The 23,542-nt window shown below is 43.4% G+C and overlaps 1 protein-coding gene across 1 annotated transcript in view; it reads right to left on the bottom strand.

The window, feature by feature from the left end:
• LOC138647938 (thyroxine-binding globulin-like) overlaps window positions 1–23,542 on the bottom strand; it is a 28,861-nt gene that overhangs the window by 1,941 nt on the left and 3,378 nt on the right. The window contains exons 2-4 of the mRNA XM_069737327.1: window positions 14,289–14,712; window positions 13,960–14,185; window positions 12,687–12,786 (exon numbers count right to left, since the gene is read on the bottom strand). Of these exons, the coding sequence (XP_069593428.1) occupies window positions 12,687–12,786; window positions 13,960–14,185; window positions 14,289–14,694 (732 nt within the window). The 5' untranslated portion in view covers window positions 14,695–14,712. The remainder of the gene's footprint in view (window positions 1–12,686; window positions 12,787–13,959; window positions 14,186–14,288; window positions 14,713–23,542) is intronic.

Genomic DNA, 23,542 nt, shown 5'->3' on the forward strand with positions numbered 1-23,542 from the left:
GTGAGCTAATTTCTTTGCAGCGCTTGATGTTTTTTGCCACTGTACTTGGGGACACTTTCAAAGTTTTCCCAATTTTTCGCACTGACTGACCTTCATTTCTTAAAGTAATGATGGCCACTCATTTTTCTTTACTTAGCTGCTTTTTTCTTGCCATAATACAAATTCTAAGAGTCTATCTAATAGGACTATCAGCTGTGTATCCACCAGACTTCTGCACAACACAACTGATGGTCCCAACCCTATTTATAAGGCAATAAATCCCACTTATTAAACCTGACAGGGCAAACCTGTGAAGTGAAAAACCATTCCCGGTGACTACCTCTTGAAGCTCATCAAGAGAATGCCAAGAGTGTGCAAAGCAGTCATCAGAGCAAAAGGTGGCTTCTTTGAAGAACCTAGAATATAAGACATAATTTCAGTTGTTTCACACTTTTTTGTTAAGTATATAATTCCACATGTGTTAATTCATAGTTTTGATGCCTTCAGTGTGAATAGTTATGAAAATACAGAAAAATCTTTAAATGAGAAGGTGTGTTCAAACTTTTGGTCTGTACTGTATATATATAAATATAGATTCTATTACAAGACGCTAGGAGCCGGTTACAGGAGGGCCCACAAGCTCGTAATAATAATAAAAAAACTAATGAACCACGGTTTAATTTTTGCTTTAGGTATGGCCCACTAGATCAAGCATTACGAGCCTCTTTCCGTAGACATTGGCATATTCTAGAACGAGATAAGGATCTTGCGGGGAGGGCTGCAGGGGGCCCTCTGATCTCGAATAGAAGGAGCACTCGGATCAGAGATGTTTTGGTCCGTAATCGGTTGTCGGATACACGGTCAAATTGGTTGGAGCAATTGCCTCCTAAAGGCAATTTTCATTGTGGCCATTGCAATTATTGCAGTTGTCACATTACTGGGCGATTTCTTAATGTGGGTCCGGTACAACACACAGTTCAGCAGTTCATCTCATGCAGGACAGACTATGTCGTTTACGCCGTTTTCTGTCCTTGCAAGAGATTTTATGTGGGAAAAACTAAACGCCAGATGTTTGTACGTTTTAGAGAGCACCTTAGATCTATTCGTACAGGAAAGGGGGTACCTCGACTTATTAATCATATTAAGGATACACATGATGGCAGGTCTGATGTCCTCACGTTTGCGGGGATAGAGAGGGTTAAATTACCCGCACGAGGTGGTGATCTTCATAGACTTCTCCTGAGACGTGAAGCGTGGTGGATTCTACAGACACAAGCAGCAGGCGCTGCCGGTTTCAATGAGAGGACTGACATGTCGGTATTTTTATGATCGGTGCCGTTTATTCCATTCTAATGCGTTCTTCTCTCTCCCCCCTCTCTCTCTTTTTCCCCCCCCTTTCTTTGCCTCCTTGCTGCTTTTTGTGATGAATTTTTTTGCTTTTTCGCTTGTTTTGCTTTGTTTGCTTTGCCTTTTTTGTTTTTTTGTTTTCTTATAAGCAGATAAATATTAATGTCTGCTACTAAATGAATAACGTCCCTGTGATGCATCTTTTTGGGATGTTTGTTGAAATTAGGCTATTCAGGAGAAAGATGTTTCTTTGCATTCAAGTTGTTTTTTGTAATGCTTATAATCAATTTGGATCCATTCTCAGACTGTTCTATAGGGAACGATGATTTTTCACTAGTTGGCCCTTTTATTGATTGTATTAATATTGTCCAGGGGTCCTCTGTACTATTGTTTTTATTGTAAATGTGGTTTGTAACATGATGTAATTCATTTATTCATGTTTGTCTGTCTTTTCACAAGGTGTACCTGGCATTACTGTGTCAGGTGTGTGTGATTTAAGTGGGAGGGTCCATTTGTGACTCACCTACTTTTGCCGGCGTCACTTCCCAGTTTGCTAGACCTGTAGAAGCGCTGGTATAGCGCGAAACAGCTGTTGTCTTTCCCTGCTCACTTCCACTATGTCCGCACTCCCCCGAGCCGTGAACATGCTACTATGGATTTTATATCTCCAATAAAGGATTGAACCGCGCCATCTGGTGAGTGCTGCCGCATTTTTTTCTTCGTTATATTCATTTTGGAACGCCTGTTTTTCCTCATGCGAGCACCTCCAGCTACTGAAGTCTAAACACCCACAAGTGACTGTGTTTTACCAGTATCTTATTCACAGGCCGTGCAGCGCCACAATTTTTCTCTTCATTGTATATATATATATATATATATATATATATATATATATATATATATATATATATATATACAGGAGCGGACTGGGCCGGGTGGCAGGAATGCATATGCCCCCCGGGCCGGTGCCTAAGCAGCTGTACAGTAAATAGGGCAGCACACTGCAGCGCCAAAACATGCAAACTTGAAAACACGAAATTTGAACTGCATTACTGCACTAGAAATATGAAAAATGAGAGCTTTTAGCGCATAAAAATGGCCAATTTTATGTGTAACTCGTAGCCACTTTACGGCATCTCTCTTATACGAGGTCCTACGCTTGACCTACCTCACTGAGAATAAACGTCTCCATCTGAATGGGTACATGTAAAAACCTCTTCTTGGACTCAAATTCTCTCTCTCTGTGGAGGGGTATTGGACCTACTATAATTAAAACACCTGAAGCTAGGAGGCGGGGAGTGCACGATCAGAAGGCTAGAGAATACATTTCAAAAACCTGACCTGCACATCCAAACATAGACTAAGTGTGAACAGGTGCTGAACCCAGAGTCGCCAACTCGTATATAGTTAAGTAAATAGGGCAGCACACTGCAGCGCCAAAACATGCAAACTTGAAAACACGAAATTTGAACTGCATTACTGCACTAGAAATATGAAAAATGAGAGCTTTTAGCGCATAAAAATGGCCAATTTTATGTGTACCTCGTAGCCACTTTACGGCATCTCTCTTATACGAGGTCCTACGCTTGACCTACCTCGCTGAGAATAAACGTCTCCATCTGAATGGGTACATGTGAAACCTCTTCTTGGACTCAAATTCTCTCTACTTAACTATATACGAGTTGGCGACTCTGGGTTCAGCACCTGTTCACACTTAGTCTATGTTTGGATGTGCAGGTCAGGTTTTTGAAATGTATTCTCTAGCCTTCTGATCGTGCACTCCCCGCCTCCTAGCTTCAGGTGTTTTAATTATAGTAGGTCCAATACCCCTCCACAGAGAGAGAGAATTTGAGTCCAAGAAGAGGTTTCACATGTACCCATTCAGATGGAGACGTTTATTCTCAGCGAGGTAGGTCAAGCGTAGGACCTCGTATAAGATGCCGTAAAGTGGCTACGAGGTACACATAAAATTGGCCATTTTTATGTGCTAAAAGCTCTCATTTTTCATATTTCTAGTGCAGTAATGCAGTTCAAATTTCGTGTTTTCAAGTTTGCATGTTTTGGCGCTGCAGTGTGCTGCCCTATTTACTTAACTATATACGAGTTGGCGACTCTGGGTTCAGCACCTGTTCACACTTAGTCTATGTTTGGATGTGCAGGTCAGGTTTTTGAAATGTAAGCAGCTGTACAGGGCCACTGGAGGAACGGCAGTGCAGTATGTGATGAGCAGGAACATGGGGGCGGGATACGCAGCGTGCACCTGTGGCCGCAGCCATGGCCGGCTTCAGTAATGTGCACACTGCGGTGAGAGGGGGCAGCTCCAGGCACACAAGAAGAGGAGGAGGGTGCATTACTTTACATAGTGATCGCACGCAGCCTCCTCCTCTTCTGTGTGCACTGTGCAGATCTGTCTCCGATGTCTGATCTACCAGGACCTGGAGGGGGAGGAGCATCAGTGTGCAGAGCAGCAGCACAGGAGGGCAGGAGAAGATGAGAGGTGGCTGCCCTGTGTGCCCACTGTCAAGCACATTCCAGCTGCCCATTTCAAGGTTTGCTGTGCTAAGGGGGAGGGGGGAATTTGACAAAAAAAATATGGCAGGTCAGAGTATGTGTTTTTTTTCTGGGTATGTGCGGTTTCCTGTCTGATTTCCGATGTGTGTGTATGTGTTTTCCTGTGTGTGTTTGTGTTTTCCTGTGTGTGTGTGTATTTTCTTGGGTGTGTGTGTAGCTGCGTAACTACCACTGTTGCAGCGGTAACCGCTGTGACAGGGCCTGGCAGGTCAGGGGCCCGACACGTCAGAAGCACCCAACTCCCCCTGTCACTGCCGCATTGAACTATACTGGCGTTTATGACACAAGTACAGTTCAAAGCAATGATGGAGGAGAGCGCGTCAGCTGTCACTCCCTCTCCCATCATTCCCCACTGCCTCTGACACCGCGGTTGCACGATGACGTCACTTCATCGTGCACCCGCTGAGTGCAGAGCCCAGGCAGTGCTGCATCTGCAAGGTGATGGCGGCCGCCATATTGGCGGAGCCTGTGGCTGGGCAATATACTATGTGGCTGGGCAATATACTACGTGGCTGGGCAATATACTACGTGGCTGGCCAATATTCTACGTAACTGAGCAATATACTACGTGCCTGGGCAATATGCTCTGTGCTGTATACTATGTCGCTCGGCAATATACTACGTGGCTGGGCAATATACTACGTGGCTGGGCAATATACTACGTTGCTGGGCAATATAATACGTGGCTGGGCAATATACTACGTCACGGGGCAATATACTACGTGACTGGGCAATATACTACGTGCCTGGGCAATATACTACGTGGCTGGGCAATATACTACGTGGCTGGGCAATATACTACGTGACTGGGCAATATACTACGTCGCTGTGCAATATACTACGTGACTGGGCAATATACTACGTGACTGGGCAATATACTACATGACTGGGCAATATACTACGTCGCTGTGCAATATACTACATGGCTGGGCAATATACAACGTCGCTGTGCAATATACTACGTGACTGGGCAATATACTACATGGGCTGTGCAATATACTACATCACTGGGCAATATACTACGTGGCTGGGCAATATACTACGTGGGCTGTGCAATATACTACGTGGCTGGGCAATATACTACGTGACTGAGCAATATACTATGTGGCTGGGCAATATACTACGTCGCTGGGCAATAAACTACGTGGCTGGGCAATATACTACGTGGGCTGTGCTATATACTATGTGGACATGCATATTCTAGAATACCCGATGCGTTAGAATCGGGCCACCATCTAGTGTTTACATAATGAATATTTATCTATCTATCTATCTATCTATCTATCTATCTATCTATCTATCTATCTATCGAAAAACGAAAAATAAAGCACCTTCTGCAGGCAGATTCCAGCCTGATCGCATATGTAGTGTGTATATAATTAATTTGTTAAAGGTTATCCCGCGCAGTAGCAGCTATCAGTGTATGTAGAGGTGATCCGAAAGCTTCTACTGCGCAGGCGGCGCCAACTTTGTAGAGAAAAAAATATCCTCCTCCATGATGGCACTGCCGGCGCATGCGTAGTAGCAGCTATTGGATCACCTTTTATGTACACCCGATAGCTGCTACTGCGCAGGCTGTGCTTGTGGTTTACACATACTGATGTAAAATACTGAACGTGTAAATAGGGCCTTATTCTGTATATACACTGTATATATACTGTACACACTTCTCCTGTCATGTTGTTAGAGAAGTTGTATTGCACGTCTGGATTGTCATTATTGGTTTATTTTTTATATTCCTATGGCCAAACAAAAACAAATCTTGGAAAACCTGTTTAAATGGGTTACCCCAAGTAACTCCCTACCTCGGTATATAGGATAACTTGCCAATCTCTGGGACCCCCATAATCTCGAGAGCCGGAGCTCTGAAGAGCATCATGTAACTAGAGCGGTGGTCGATTCTGCGCACTGCAGCGCCATTCACATGTAGCTCTTCAAATAACTCCTTTAAAGCACCACTCCAGCATTTTTCTTTATTGCACAGCTGGAGTGGTACTTTAAATGTAAGTCTGCTGCCCCTGTCTCATACTCACTTTCCTCTGCCTTCATTGCTCTCCAGCATTGCTCCGGTTCGTCTCCTGTGAAAAGTGACCTGCTGGCAGCTCTAGTGTTTCATGGAGTGGCGTGGAGGTCACTTTTCAGTACAAGTCTATGAGACCATCCTCCTGGCCTCATTCTGGCTCTCATAACCTTGTATTGACAGCTTGTAATGTAACTTCTGACTTCCAGCTGTCAGAAGCTGCGCTTATAAAATGGTGCTGTGGGACCAGAACGGTGCTAAAAAGCGGGAAGATGCCAGAGGGTGAGAACAATAACTGAGGTTAGGGGGCTTACACTTGAAGCGCCACTCCAGCGCTGTAAAAAGAAAAACAAACTGGTGGAGTAAGTAAATAAAAATCCACTGATCGGGGGTGGGACGTGTTATAGTATGTGTGTTGGTGGAATTTGTGTGGCAGGGCTGCCTTTTTGCCTCAGTCCAGCCTTGGACAAAGCGACCGACCGACCACAGAGCACAATCCTGCATTGGACTGAGAACTGCGACCCGGTGTTATGGAGGTACTCTATGGTGGTGTTATGGAGGTAATGTATGGTGCTGTAATGGAATTATTGTATGGTGGTGTTATGGATGGACCGTATGGTGGTGTTCTGGAGGGACTGTATTGTGGTGTTATGGATGTAACGTATGGTGGTGTTATGGATGTAATGTATGGTGCTGTTATGGAGGGATCATATGGTGGTGTTATGGAGGGACTGTATTGTGGTGTTATGGATGTAATGTATGGTGCTGTTATGGAGGGATCGTATGGTGGTGTTATGGAGGGACCGTATGGTGGTGTTATGGAGGTACTGTATTGTGGTGTTATGGAGGTAATGTATGGTGCTGTTATGAAGGGACTATTGTGTTATGGAGGTAATGTATGGTGCTCTTATGGAGGGATTGTATGGTGGTGTTATGGAGGGACTGTATTGTGGTGTTATGGAGGTAATGTATGGTTCTGTTATGGAGGTAATGTATAGTGCTGTTATGGAGGGACCGTATGGTGGTGTTTTGAAGGTACTGTATGGTGGTGTTAAGGAGGTACTCTATGGTGGAGTTATGGAGGTTTTTTATGGTGCCGTTATGGAGGTACTGTAGGGGCGGCGGACAGCGGGAATGGTGGTGCGTATGTGTCATTATACAGTGGGGCTGTGCATGTGTGTGTCATTATACAGTGGGGCTGTGCGTGTGTGTGTGTGTCATTCTATGTGACTGCAGACTTGTGAATCCTCACATTGCTCGCAGTGCTGTGGTCATTCAGTGGGTTTGTGATTTACATACATGCGGTCACATGCCGACTAGACTTGAATGGCCTACTGCAACTGTATTGAATAAGGCCAGAAAAACAGTCTAGTCGGAATGTGGCTGGGAATACATACAGTTAGGTTCGTATATATTTGGACACAGACAACATTTTTCTAATTTTGGTTATAGACATTACCACAATGAATTTTAAACAAAACAATTCAGATGCAGTTGAAGTTCAGACTTTCAGCTTTCATTTGAGGGTATCCACATTAAAATTGGATGAAGGGTTTAGGAGTTTCAGCTCCTTAACATCTGCCACCCTGTTTTTAAAGGGACCAAAAGTAATTGGACAATTGACTCCAAGGCTATTTCATGGACAGGTGTGGGCAATCCCTTCGTTATGTCATTCTCAATTAAGCAGATAAAAGGCCTGGAGTTGATTTGAGGTGTGGTGCTTGCATTTGGAAGGTTTTGCTGTGAAGTAAACATGTGGTCAAAGGAGCTCTCCATGCAGGTGAAACAAGCCATCCTTAAGCTGCGAAAACAGAAAAAACCCATCCGAGAAATTGCTGCAATATTAGGAGTGGCAAAATCTACAGTTTGGTACATCCTGAGAAAGAAAGAAAGCACTGGTGAACTCATCAATGCAAAAAGACCTAGGCGCCCACAGAAGACAACAGTGGTGGATGATCGCAGAATAATCTCCATGGTGAAGAGAAACCCCTTCATAACAGCCAACCAAGTGAACAACACTCTCCAGGAGGTCGGCGTATCAATATCCAAATCTACCATAAAGAGAAGACTGCATGAAAGTAAATACAGAGGGTTCACTGCACGGTGCAAGCCACTCATAAGCATCAAGAATAAAAAGGCTAGACTGTACTTTGCTAAAAAACATTTAAAAAAGCCAGCACAGTTCTGGAAGAACATTCTTTTGACAGATGAAACCAACATCAACCTCTACCAGAATGATGGAAAGAGAAAAGTATGGCAAAGGCGTGGTACAGCTCATGATCCAAAGCATACCACATCATCTGTAAAACCCGGAGGAGGCAGTGTGATGGCTTGGACATGCATGGCTGCCAGTGGCACTGGGTCACTTGTGTTTATTGATGATGTGACACAGGACAGAAGCAGCCGAATGAATTCTGAGGTATTCAGAGACATACTGTGTGCTCAGATCCAGCCAAATGCAGCCAAACTGATTGGTCGTCTTTTCATACTACAGATGGACAATGACCCAAAACATAAAGCCAAAGCTACCCAGGAGTTTATTAAAGCAAAGAAGTGGAATATTCTTGAATGGCCAAGTCAGTTACCTGATCTCAACCCAATTGAGCATGCATTTCACTTGTTAAAGACTAAACTTCAGACAGAAAGGCCCACGAACAAACAGCAACCTGAAACCACCGCAATGAAGGCCTGGCAGAGCTTCCAAAAGGATGAAACACAGCGTCTGGTGATGTCCATGAGTTCAACACTTCAGGCAGTCATTGCCAACAAAGGGTTTTCAACCCAAGTACTAAAAATGAACATTTAATTTAAAATGATTGAATCTGTCCAATTACTTTTGGTCCCTTTAAAAACAGGGTGGCACATGTTAAGGAGCTGAAACTCCTAAACCCTTCATCCAATTTTAATGTGGATACCCTCAAATGAAAGCTGAAAGTCTGATCTTCAACTGCATCTGAATTGTTTTGTTTAAAATTCATTGTGGTAATGTATATAACCAAAATTAGAAAAATGTTGTCTCTGTCCAAATATATATGGACCTAACTGTATATATATAAATATATATATATATATATATATATATATATATATATATATAAATAAATAAATAAATAAATATATATATATATATATATATATATATATATATATATATATATATATATATATATCGCATGCTTGCGGTCACAAGACCACCTGTTCCCAGTGCCAGCACCAGAGAATCTTCCCAGCGCACAGTGTGCACGATATGAGGAGACACACATAGTGACTGTAGATGTGGACATAGTAACATAGTTAGTAAGGCCGAAAAAAGACATTTGTCCATCCAGTTCAGCCTATATTCCATCATAATAAATCCCCAGATCTACGTCCTTCTACAGAACCTAATAATTGTATGATACAATATTGTTCTGCTCCAGGAAGACATCCAGGCCTCTCTTGAACCCCTCGACTGAGTTCGCCATTACCACCTCCTCAGGCAAGCAATTCCAGATTCTCACTGCCCTAACAGTAAAGGACATGTAGCATAAGATCTGACGACCCCTTTAAGGATGGGCCGCTACTCATGGGCCACTGCTGTGTGCTTTCCTCCCCAGGCTAAAATTTGCCAGCCAGCACCTGTATATATATATATGGACCCGTTGAAGCGCTTGTGCGCGAAACGGCCGTCGTCTGTCTCGTCTCTGCACGCTCCCCCACCGCTCCCTCCTCATGTCTTAGCCTGTCTTGTCCCAAGTTTGGAACGTTGTGCCATGGTCATTAAAGGACAATTACACTATTGAAGACTGTGGGTGAGTGCTGCATTCATTTATCTCTTCGTTTGCTGGTGATATATACAGTGGGGCAAAAAAGTATTTAGTCAGTCAGCAATAGTGCAAGTTCCACCACTTAAAAAGATGAGAGGCGTCTGTAATTTACATCATAGGTAGACCTCAACTATGGGAGACAAACTGAGAAAAAAAAATCCAGAAAATCACATTGTCTGTTTTTTTAACATTTTATTTGCATATTATGGTGGAAAATAAGTATTTGGTCAGAAACAAAATTTCATCTCAATACTTTGTAATATATCCTTTGTTGGCAATGACAGAGGTCAAACGTTTTCTGTAAGTCTTCACAAGGTTGCCACACACTGTTGTTGGTATGTTGGCCCATTCCTCCATGCAGATCTCCTCTAGAGCAGTGATGTTTTTGGCTTTTCGCTTGGCAACACGGACTTTCAACTCCCTCCAAAGGTTTTCTATAGGGTTGAGATCTGGAGACTGGCTAGGCCACTCCAGGACCTTGAAATGCTTCTTACAAAGCCACTCCTTCGTTGCCCTGGCGGTGTGCTTTGGATCATTGTCATGTTGAAAGACCCATCCACGTTTCATCTTCAATGCCCTTGCTGATGGAAGGAGGTTTGCACTCAAAATCTCACGATACATGGCCCCATTCATTCTTTCATGTACCCGGATCAGTCGTCCTGGCCCCTTTGCAGAGAAACAGCCCCAAAGCATGATGTTTCCACCACCATGCTTTACAGTAGGTATGGTGTTTGATGGATGCAACTCAGTATTCTTTTTCCTCCAAACACGACAAGTTGTCTTTCTACCAAACAGTTCCAGTTTGGTTTCATCAGACCATAGGACATTCTCCCAAAACTCCTCTGGATCATCCAAATGCTCTCTAGCAAACTTCAGACGGGCCCGGGCATGTACTGGCTTAAGCAGTGGGACACGTCTGGCACTAAAGGATCTGAGTCCATGGTGGCGTAGTGTGTTACTTATGGTAGGCCTTATTACCTTGGTCCCAGCTCTCTGCAGTTCATTCACTAGGTCCCCCCGCGTGGTTCTGGAATTTTTGCTCACCGTTCTTGTGATCATTCTGACCCCACGGGGTGGGATTTTGCGTGGAGCCCCAGATCGAGGGAGATTATCAGTGGTCTTGTATGTCTTCCATTTTCTAATTATTGCTCCCACTGTTGATTTCTTCACTCCAAGCTGGTTGGCTATTGCAGATTCAGTCGTCCCAGCCTGGTGCAGGGCTACAATTTTGTTTCTGGTGTCCTTTGACAGCTCTTTGGTCTTCACCATAGTGGAGTTTGGAGTCAGACTGTTTGTCTCCCATAGTTGAGGTCTACCTATGATGTAAATTACAGACGCCTCTCATCTTTTTAAGTGGTGGAACTTGCACTATTGCTGACTGACTAAATACTTTTTTGCCCCACTGTATATATATATATACATATATATATATATATATATATATATATAAGAGGCATCGTGATTACTCGCTAATCCCTCCCCCTGCACAGTAGCTCCGCCCCCACCACATCACCACACATAATCCCGTCCCCCCACATTACCACACAATGCTCCGTCCACACTTATTACCACATGGGGCTCTGTCCCCACAAATTACCTCACAAGGCTCTGTCCCCACACATTACCCCACGAAGCTCCGTCCCCACACATTACCACACGAGGCTCCGTCCACACACATTACCACACGATGCTCCGTCCACACACATTACCACACGAGGCTCCGTCCACACACATTACCACATGAGGCTCCGTCCCCACACATTACCACACGAGGCTCCGTCCACACACATTACCACACGATGCTCTGTCCACACACATTACCACACGAGGCTCCATCCCCACACATTACCACACGAGGCTCCGTCCACACACATTACCACACGAGGCTCCGTCCCCACACATTACCACACGAGGCTCCGTCCACACACATTACCACACGATGCTCTGTCCACACACATTACCACACGAGGCTCCGTCCCCACACATTACCACACGAGGCTCCGTCCACACACATTACCACACGAGGCTCCGTCCCCACACATTACCACACGATGCTCCGTCTACACACATTACCACACGAGGCTCCGTCCTCACACATTACCACACGAGGCTCCGACCTCACACATTACCACACGATGCTCCGTCCTCACACATTACCACACGAGGCTCCGTACCCACACATTACCACACAATGCTCCGTCCACACACATTACCACACGATGCTCCGTCCACACACATTACCACACGATGCTCCGTCCACACACATTACCACACGAGGCTCCGACCTCACACATTACCACACGATGCTCCGTCCTCACACATTACCACACGAGGCTCCGTCCCCACACATTACCACACGATGCTCCGTCCACACACATTACCACACGATGCTCCGTCCACACACATTACCACACGATGCTCCGTCCTCACACATTACCACACGAGGCTCCGTCCCCACACATTACCACACGATGCTCCGTCCTCACACATTACCACACGAGGCTCCGTCCCCACAAATTACCACACGAGGCTCCGTCCACACACATTACCACACGAGGCTCTGTCCCCACACATAACCACACGATGCTCTGTCCCCACACATTACCACACGAGGATCCGTCCTCACACATTACCACACGAGGCTCCGTCCACACACATTGCCACACGAGGCTCCTCCTCCCACATTACCACACGCAGCACTTCCTTTCTATGTAATTCAACCACTTCAGCCAAGGTAAACGTACATTTAATTGCATAATCACCAGCAGCATTACTTAGATATCAATGAGCGTGCCGAGCGTTAGCTGGCTGGAAACAGCTAGTATATATATATAGCGCTAACATAATCTGTGCGGCTATACAAAGCTGTGTGTTCTGTCACATTGACAATCCTACTTCCCCAGCATAAGCATCGAAGGATAATGCAATGACCACACCCCAAAAAAACAATGCAGAAATGTCACCTTTGTTGTCTTGAAAACCATTCCATCCATAACAATTTCTTCACTGATGATGGCAGCACAACCGAACAGAGTGGCCCTGGGGACCTCAAGATTAATCTTCCTGCACAAAGCAGAGACAGATACTGCTAGTCTGCTTATTAAACACAATGATACATTCACCACATAAACCAAAAGAATCCGAAAGGTTAGTACAATAAAGGCGGTGATATAGCAGTTATATTTTACACAATGAGGCCAGTATTATAGTAGTTATATTCTTGTACATAGGAGCAGTATTATAATAGTTATATTCTTGTACATAGAGGGCAGTATTATAGTAGTTATATTCTTGTACATATGAGCAGTTTTATAGTAGTTATATTCTTGTACATAGGGGCAGTATTATAGTAGTTATATTCTTGTACACATGGGCAGTATTATAGTAGTTATATTCTTGTACATAGGTTCAGTATTATAGTAGTTATATTCTTGTACATAGGGGAAGTATTATAGTAGTTATATTCTTGTACATAGGGGAAGTATTATAGTAGTTATATTCTTGTACATATGAGCAGTTCTATAGTAGCTATATTCTTGTACATAGGGGAAGTATTATAGTAGTTACATTCTTGTACATAGTTGAAGTATTATAGTAGTTATATTCTTGTAGATAGGGGAAGTATTATAGTAGTTATATTCTTGTACATAGGGGCAGTATTATAGTGGTTATATTCTTGCACATACGGGCAGTATTATAGTAGTTATATTCTTGTATATGGGGCAGTATTATAGTAATTATATTCTTGTACATAGGAGCAGTATTATATTACTTATATTATAGTACATAGAAGCAGTATTATAGTAGCTATATTCTTGAACATAGGAGCAGTATTATAGTAGTTACATTCTTGTACATAGGAGCAGTATATAGTAGTTATATTCTTGTATATGGGGCAGTATTATAGTAGTTACATTCTTGTACATAGGAGCAGTATTATATTAGTTATATTCTTGTACATGGGGAGCAGAATTATGTAATTATATTCTTGTACATGGGGAAGTATTATAGTAGTTATATTCTTGTACATAGGGAGCAGTATTAGTTATTTTCTTGTACATAGGGGACAGTATTATAGTAGTTATATTCTTGTATGTGGGAGCAGTATTATAGAAGTTATATTCTTTCACATAAGGGCAGTATTATAGTAGTAATATTCTTGTACATAGGAGGTAGTATTATAGTGGTTGTATTCATGTACATAGTTTGTTGCACTGGTAGTATCAGGTTCCTTACTGTCTGGTCAGTGACTTTCTCCACTGTGTCAGGTTCTTATCAGTCACGGATTTTCCCACTTTTTCATCCCTTCCATTATCTGGAATTATTATCAGTGCCTTTATATTCTGGTTCTTTGGAATCTCGATCATAGTGAATCCCAGCTCAGTATTGACCATTGCATTGTACTCTCCTGTCAGCTGAACTGTGTATTTGCTTCCTCCACTTACTGGAACTTTCCATGCATCTAGAAAGCAGAAATGATTAGTCAATGACTTGTAAGTGGAGCCATCATTGGCTGCAGCAGTCTGTACCTGACCTTGGATAGGGCTGATCATGGCCGGACTCACCAGCATAGCTGACGATAACTGAATCTGTAGAAGTTTTGAAGTCATTGAAGAAGTTCTTGATCTTTCCGCTGGTTTTCTCGGTCACGTAACTGTTGAGTTTGGTTTTGGCTTCAGTGGGATTATTGAAATCCACAGCCGTCACCTTCATGTTTTTATTGCCAGCGCTCCGATCATCATTTAGGAATACGGTGACTCCATCTGTAGATTGGAAGGAGCTTCCAGGACGATCCAGCTCTTCGGCGATGGAATTCAGGGATGCAATATTAAACTCAAGGCTGATGAAGACGTAATTATGGGAGTACTGCTGCTGCAAATCTCGGGGGGCTTTAATTGTCAGATATAAACTTTGCAGGACCCCCAAATGTAGATAACATGCTCCCACACACAGAAACAGAAGGGTCTTCATTCTGTATTACTTATTTTCCTAGAACAAAAATGTAAAATTATATAAAAACTTACTGTACATTTATAATTATATACAGGAGATGCCCAGGTTATACCAGCTGTACATATATAATTATATACAGGAGATGCCCAGGTTATACCAGCTGTACATATATAATTATATACAGGAGATGTCCAGGTTATGCCAGCTGTACATATATAATTATATACAGGAGATGCCCAGGTTATACCAGCTGTACATATATAATTATATACAGGAGATGCCTAGGTTATACCAGCTGTACATATATAATTATATACAGGAGATGCCCAGGTTATACCAGCTGTACATATATAATTATAAACAAGAGATGCCCAAGTTATAGCAGCTATACATATATAATTATATACAGGAGATGCCCAGGTTATACCAGCTATACATATATAATTAAATACAGGAGATGCCCAGGTTATCCCAACTGTGCATATATAATTATATACAGGAGATGCCCAGGTTATACCAGCTGTACATATATAATTATATACAGGAGATGTCCAGGTTATACCAGCTGTACATATATAATTAACTACAGGAGATGCCCTGGTTATACCAGCTATATCTACTATATAATTGTCTAAGGGGTACTTAGTCTGTCTGTCACGGAAATCCCGTGTCGCTGATTGGTCTCGCCAGCTGCCTGTCCTGGCTGTCGCGACCAATCAGCGGCGGGCACAGTCCGGCCGAGAATTAGTCCCTCCCTACTCCCCTGCAGTCAGTGCCCGGCGCCCGCATACTCCCCTCCAGTCAGCGCTCACACAGGGTAACGCACTCCGTTAACGCTGCTATTAACCCTGTGTGTCCCCATCTTTTTAATATTGATGCTGCCCATGCAGTAAAAAGATGTCATGTTAAAAATAATAAAAAAAAACAAAAAACCTGCTATTCTCACCTTCCGTCGTCTGCCCAGGCGCGCGCGGCTGCCGCCAGCTTCCTTTCCCAGAGATGCATTGCGAAATTACCCAGAAGACTTAGCGAGACCGCTAAGTCATCTGGGTAATTTCGCAATGCATCCTAGGAACGGAAGATGGCGGCAGCCGCGCGCTCATCGGCACAGCTTCGCTGGATCCCGGCGGGTGAGTATATAACTATTTTTTATTTTAATTATTTTTTTAACAGGGATATGGTGCCCACACAGCTATATACTACGTGGGCTGTGTTATATACCGCGTGGCTGCTATATACTACCTGGCCAGTGTTAGATACTATGTGGGCTGTGTTATATACTGTGTGGGCTGTGCTATATATTAAACAAACAAATGGGCTGGCACCATTCACTAACAATAATATATAGTGCAATTACAATACTTATAGTGGGGATCACCTTAGTGCACGTCAAAAACATAAGCTAAGAAATATAAGAAAAAGATACATGCACATGACAGGGATCACCCAAGACAATCAAAATTACAAAAAAAGCTTTATTACAGAACCAGAAAACACATAAAAGCAATTAAAAATCCATAAAGGATAGTTCACGTAGATACAAATTAATAAATAAAGGGTCAGATACCCAAGCAGTGGTGCCCCTAGGCTGGAGATAATAACATGTACAGAGATTTATTGATAGCAACACAGCACATATATATAAAGCAGGAGAACTCGCTTACAGCCGGATCCCAGCATAATCTCAGCGGTTTGGACTAAGCAAATAAATAGATGAAGTCCCTCCTAGATCTGTGTGCATAGGCACACATCTGTCTGTCTTTCTGTCTGTCACGGAAATCCCAAGCCACTGATTGGTCGCGGCAAAATGGCCACGACCAATCAGCGACGGGCACGGTCTGGCGGCAAAATGGCCGCTCCTTACTCCCCGCAGTCAGTGCCCGCTCCATAATCCCCTCCAGTCAGCGCTCACAAAGGGTTAATGGCAACGTTAACGGACCGCGTTATGCCGCGTTGTAACGCACTCCGTTAACGCTGCTATTAACCCTGTGTGACCAACTTTTTACTATTGATGCTGCCTATGCAGCATCAATAGTAAAAAGATCTAATATTAAAAAAAATAAAAAATCATCATATACTCACCTTCCGGCGCCTTTCCCGCTCCTCACGACGCTCCGGTGACCGGTCCATGCATTGCGGTCTCGCTAGATGATGATGTAGCGGTCTCGAGAGACCGCTACGTCATCATCTCGTGAGACCGCAATGCACTCTTGGGACCGGAGTGTCGCGAGGAGCATCGGTAAACGCCTTGGCTGGATCCGGGGGGCCGACGGAGGGCGAGTATATAACTATTTTTTTATTTTAATGCTCTTTTTAACAGGGATATGATGCCCACATTGCTATATACTATGTGGGCTGTGTTAGATACTGCGTGGGCTGTGTTACTGTATATACTACACCTCTGTGCTGTATACTATGTGGGCTGTGCTATATACTACGTGGCTGGGCAATATACTACATCGCTGTGCTCCAAACTGCATGGGCAGTGTTATATACTATGTCTCTGTGCTATATACTACGTGGCTGTGCAATATACTACGTGGCTGAGCAATATACTACGTGTCTGTGCTATATACTACGTGTCTGTGCTATATACTATGTGTCTGTGCTATATACTACGTCTCTGTGCTATATACTACGTGGCTGTGCAATATACTACGTGGCTGTGGTATATATTACGTGGCTGGGCAATATACTACATCGCTGTGCTATATACTACGTGGCTGTGCAATATACTACGTGGCTGAGCAATATACTACGTGTCTGTGCTATATACTACGTGTCTGTGCTATATACTACGTGTCTGTGCTATATACTACGTCTCTGTGCTATATACTACGTGGCTGTGCAATATACTACGTGGCTGTGGTATATATTACGTGGCTGGGCAATATACTACATCGCTGTGCTATATACTACGTGGCCTGTGCTATATACTGCATGGGCAGTGTTATATACTATGTCTCTGTGCTATATACTATGTGGCTGTGCTATATACTACGTGGCTGTGCTATATACTATGTGGCTGTGCAATATATTACGTGGCTGTGCAATATATTACGTGGCTGGGCAATATACTATGTGTCTGTGCTATATACTACGTGTCTGTGCTATATACTATGTGGCTGGGCAATATACTACGTGTCTGTCCTATATACTACGTGTCTGTGCTATATACTACGTGGCTAGGCAATATACTACGTGGCTGGGCAATATACTACGTGGCTGAGCAATATACTGCGTGGCAATTTGAGCCATGCTTTGCTAATTGCTCGCAGCCGACCGGCCGAATCCTGTGTGTAAATTGCATTATTCTGAAAACTTTGTAAATAAACTACATACAGATTCTAAAATACCCGATGCGTTAGAATCGGGCCACCATCTAGTATCTATATAATCGTCTAAGGGCTACTTCCGTCTGTTTGTCCGTCTGTCTGTCTGTAACGGAAATCCTGCGTCGCTGATCAGCGTCAGGCTTAGTCCGGCCGCGAATTGGCCCCTCCCTACTCTCCTCAATTCAGTGCCCCCTCCCTACTCCCCTCCAGTCAGTGTCAGTGTGTCGCCCCATTCTGGACCAACTTTTTACTATTGAAGCTGCCTATATGTACAGCTGCTATAACTTGGGCATCTCTTGTATATAATTATATATGTACTAGATGGTGGCCCGATTCTAACGCATCGGGTATTCTAGAATATGTATGTACGTCGCGCTACAGCCACGTTGTATATAGCACTGCCACGTAGTATATAACACAGCCACGTAGTATATAACACACAGCTACATAGTATATAGCACAGCCACATAGTATATAGCACAGCCACGTAGTATATAGCACAGCCACATAGTATTAAACACAGCCCACGTAGTATATAGCAGCCACATAGTATATAGCAGCCACATAGTATATAGCACAACTCATGTAACACAGACAGCCACGTAGTATATAGCACAGCCACGTAGTATATAGCACAGCCACGTAGTATATAGCACAGCCACATAGTATATAGCAGCCACGTAGTATATAACACAGCCCACTCAGTATATAACACAGCCCACGTAATATATAGCACAGCCCACGTAGTATATAACACAGGCCACGCAGCATGTAACACAGCCCACGCAGTATATAACACTGCCCACGTAGTATTTAGCAGCCAAGCAGTATATAACACAGCCCATGTAATATATAGCACAGCCCATGTAGTATATAACACAAGCCATGCAGTATATAACAATGCCCACAAAGTATATAGCAGCCAGGAGGTATATAACACAGTCCACGTAGTCTATAACACAGCCGATGTAGTATATAACACAGGCCACGCAGTATATAACACAGCCCACGCAGTATATAACACAGCCCACGTAGTATATAGCAGTGTGGGCACTATATCCCTGTTAAAAAAATAAAAAATAGTTATATATTTACCCTCCGGCGTCCAACGAAGCTGTCCCGATGCGTGCGATGCTGTCGCCAGCTTCCGTTCTCAGTGATGCATTGCGGAATTACCCAGATGACTTAGCGGTCTCGAGAGACCGCTAAGTCATTTGGGTAATTTCGCAATGCATCACTTGGAACGGAAGCTGGCGGCAGCATCGCGCACATCGTTGGACGTCAGAAGGTGAGAATAGCACCATTTTTTAAAAATTATTTTTAACATTATATCTTTTTACTATTGATGCTGCACAGGCAGCATCAATAGTAAAAAGTTGGTCTGGGATGGGGCGACACACTGGCGCTGACTGGAGGGGAGTAGGGAGGGGGCACCGACTTGATGAGAGTAGGGAGGGGTCAATTCGTGGCCGGACTAAGCCTGCCTGCCTGCCGCGACCAATCAGCGACGCGGGGTTTCTGTTACAGACAAACAGACAGACAGAAAGACAGACAGATAAACAGACAGAAGTACCCCTTAGATGATTACAGTGCCTACAAGTAGTATTCAACCCCCTGCAGATTTAGCAGGTTTACACATTTGGAATTAACTTGGCATTGTGACTGTAGATCAGCCTGGAAGTGTGAAATGCACTGCAGCAAAAAAGAATGTTATTTCTTTGTTTATTTTTTTTTTTAAATTGTGAAAAGTCTTTTCAGAGGGTCATTTATTATTCAACCCCTAAACCCACCAGAATTCTGTTTGGTTCCCCTAAAGTATTAAGAAGTAGTTCAGGCACAAAGAACAATGAGCTTCACATGTTTGGATTAATTATCTCTTTTTCCAGCCTTTTCTGACAATTTAAGACCCTCCCCAAACTTGTGAACAGCACTCATACATGGTCAACATGGGAAAGACAAAGGAGCATTCCAAGGCCATCATAGACAAGATCGTGGAGGGTCACAAGGCTGGCAAGGGGTACAAAACCCTTTCCAAGGAGTTGGGCCTACCTGTCTCCACTGTTGGGAGCATCATCCGGAAGTGGAAGGCTTATGGAACTACTGTTAGCCTTCCACGGCCTGGACAGCCTTTGAAAGTTTCCTCCCGTGCCAAGGCCAGGCTTGTCCGAAGAGTCAAGGCTAACCCAAGGACAACAAGGAAGGAGCTCCGGGAAGATCTTATGGCAGTGGGGACATTGGTTTCAGTCAATACCATAAGTAACGTACTCCACCGCAATGGTCTCCGTTCCAGATGAGCCCGTAATGTACCTTTACTTTCAAAGCGTCATGTCAAGGCTCGTCTACAGTTTGCTCATGATCACTTGGAGGACTCTGAGACTGACTGGTTCAAGGTTCTCTGGTCTGATGAGACCAAGATCGAGATCTTTGGTGCCAACCACACACGTGACGTTTGGAGACTGGATGGCACTGCATACGACCCCAAGAATACCATCCCTACAGTCAAGCATGGTGGTGGCAGCATCATGCTGTGGGGCTGTTTCTCAGCCAAGGGGCCTGGCCATCTGGTCCGCATCCATGGGAAGATGGATAGCATGGCCTACATGGAGATTTTGGCCAAGAACCTCCGCTCCTCCATCAAGGATCTTAAGATGGGTCGTCATTTCATCTTCCAACAAGACAACGACCCAAAACACACAGCCAAGAAAACCAAGGCCTGGTTCAAGAGGCAAAAAATCAAGTTGTTGCAGTGGCCTAGTCAGTCTCCTGACCTTAACCCAATTGAAAACTTGTGGAAGGAGCTCAAGATTAAAGTCCACATGAGACACCCAAAGAACCTTGATATCTTGGAGAAGATCTGCATGGAGGAGTGGGCCAAGATAACTCCAGAGACCTGTGCCGGCCTGATCAGGTCTTATAAAAGACGATTATTAGCTGTAATTGCAAACAAAGGTTATTCCACAAAATATTAAACCTAGGGGTTGAATAATAATTGACCCACACTTTTATGTTTAAAATTTATAAAAATTTAACTGAGCAACAAAACTTTTTGGTTTGTAAGATTTATGCATCTGTTAATAAATCCTGCTCTTGTTTGAAGTTTGAAGGCTCTAACTTATTTGCATCTTATTAAACCTGATAAATCTGCAGGGGGTTGAATACTACTTGTAGGCATTGTATATAGATAGATTAAATACTGGAGATGCCCAGGTTATATCAGCTGTACATATATAATTATATACAGAAGAAACCCAGGTTAGACCAGCTGTACATATATAATTATATACAGAAGAAACCCAGGTTATACCAGCTTTATACATACAATTTCGCTCAGGTGTTACCCAGGTTATACCAGCTGTACATACAGTGGGGCAAAAAAGTATTTAGTCAGTCAGCAATAGTGCAAGTTCCACCACTTAAAAAGATGAGAGGCGTCTGTAATTTACATCATAGGTAGACCTCAACTATGGGAGACAAACTGAGAAAAAAAAATCCAGAAAATCACATTGTCTGTTTTTTTTAACATTTTATTTGCATATTATGGTGGAAAATAAGTATTTGGTCAGAAACAAAATTTCATCTCAATACTTTGTAATATATCCTTTGTTGGCAATGACAGAGGTCAAACGTTTTCTGTAAGTCTTCACAAGGTTGCCACACACTGTTGTTGGTATGTTGGCCCATTCCTCCATGCAGATCTCCTCTAGAGCAGTGATGTTTTTGGCTTTTCGCTTGGCAACACGGACTTTCAACTTCCTCCAAAGGTTTTCTATAGGGTTGAGATCTGGAGACTGGCTAGGCCACTCCAGGACCTTGAAATGCTTCTTACGAAGCCACTCCTTTGTTGCCCTGGCGGTGTGCTTTGGATCATTGTCATGTTGAAAGACCCAGCCACGTTTCATCATCAATGCTCTTGCTGATGGAAGGAGGTTTGCACTCAAAATCTCACGATACATGGCCCCATTCATTCTTTCAGGTACCCGGATCAGTCGTCCTGGCCCCTTTGCAGAGAAACAGCCCCAAAGCATGATGTTTCCACCACCATGCTTTACAGTAGGTATGGTGTTTGATGGATGCAACTCAGTATTCTTTTTCCTCCAAACACGACAAGTTGTGTTTCTACCAAACAGTTCCAGTTTGGTTTCATCAGACCATAGGACATTCTCCCAAAACTCCTCTGGATCATCCAAATGCTCTCTAGCAAACTTCAGACGGGCCCGGACATGTACTGGCTTAAGCAGTGGGACACGTCTGGCACTGCAGGATCTGAGTCCATGGTGGCGTAGTGTGTTACTTATGGTAGGCCTTGTTACATTGGTCCCAGCTCTCTGCAGTTCATTCACTAGGTCCCCCCGCGTGGTTCTGGGATTTTTGCTCACCGTTCTTGTGATCATTCTGACCCGACGGGGTGGGATTTTGCGTGGAGCCCCAGATCGAGGGAGATTATCAGTGGTCTTGTATGTCTTCCATTTTCTAATTATTGCTCCCACTGTTGATTTCTTCACTCCAAGCTGGTTGGCTATTGCAGATTCAGTCTTCCCAGCCTGGTGCAGGGCTACAATTTTGTTTCTGGTGTCCTTTGACAGCTCTTTGGTCTTCACCATAGTGGAGTTTGGAGTCAGACTGTTTGAGGGTGTGCACAGGTGTCTTTTTATACTGATAACAAGTTTAAACAGGTGACATTACTACAGGTAATGAGTGGAGGAAAGAGGAGACTCTTAAAGAAGAAGTTACAGGTCTGTGAGAGCCAGAAATCTTGATTGTTTGTTTCTGACCAAATACTTATTTTCCACCATAATAGGCAAATAAAATGTTAAAAAAACAGACAATATGATTTTCTGGATTTTTTTTTCTCAGTTTGTCTCCCATAGTTGAGGTCTACCTATGATGTAAATTACAGACGCCTCTCATCTTTTTAAGTGGTGGAACTTGCACTATTGCTGACTGACTAAATACTTTTTTGCCCCACTGTATATAATTATATACAGGAGATACCCAGGTTATACCAGCTGTACATATATAATTATATACAGGAGATACCCAGGTTATACCAGCATGTGCAATATCTCTATCTTGAGAGTGTCTAACGAATAGCAAGGTAGTGGTGAAAAAATTAAAATATTTAATAATTCCTTTGAAAAGACCAATGGTCCAAAAGACAAAACAAACATGCAACAATTATTCAAATGGTGGGTTTCAGTATGTAAGAGAAAGATTTCACATCTATTGAGGACTTAACATGTGGAAATAACACATTATAAGTATATTATTGGGGAGAGCTTTCAGAGTCCTCAATAGATGGACCTCAATAGACCTTTCTCTTACAAACTGAAACCTACCATTTGAATAATTGTTGCATGTTTGTGTTGTCTTTTCGACCATTGGTCTTTTCAAAGGAATTATTAAAGGTTATATTGTAATTTTTTCACCACTACCTTGCTATTCGCTGGTCACTGGATTGGTAGTCTACTTGATTTTCATTGAGTGTGTTTAACCCCTGGATTTGGCTGACTATTGAGGGCTCCGGTTGCCAC

This window comes from Ranitomeya imitator, chromosome 1, assembly GCF_032444005.1.
Source record: "Ranitomeya imitator isolate aRanImi1 chromosome 1, aRanImi1.pri, whole genome shotgun sequence".
Taxonomy (NCBI): Eukaryota; Metazoa; Chordata; class Amphibia; order Anura; family Dendrobatidae; genus Ranitomeya; species Ranitomeya imitator.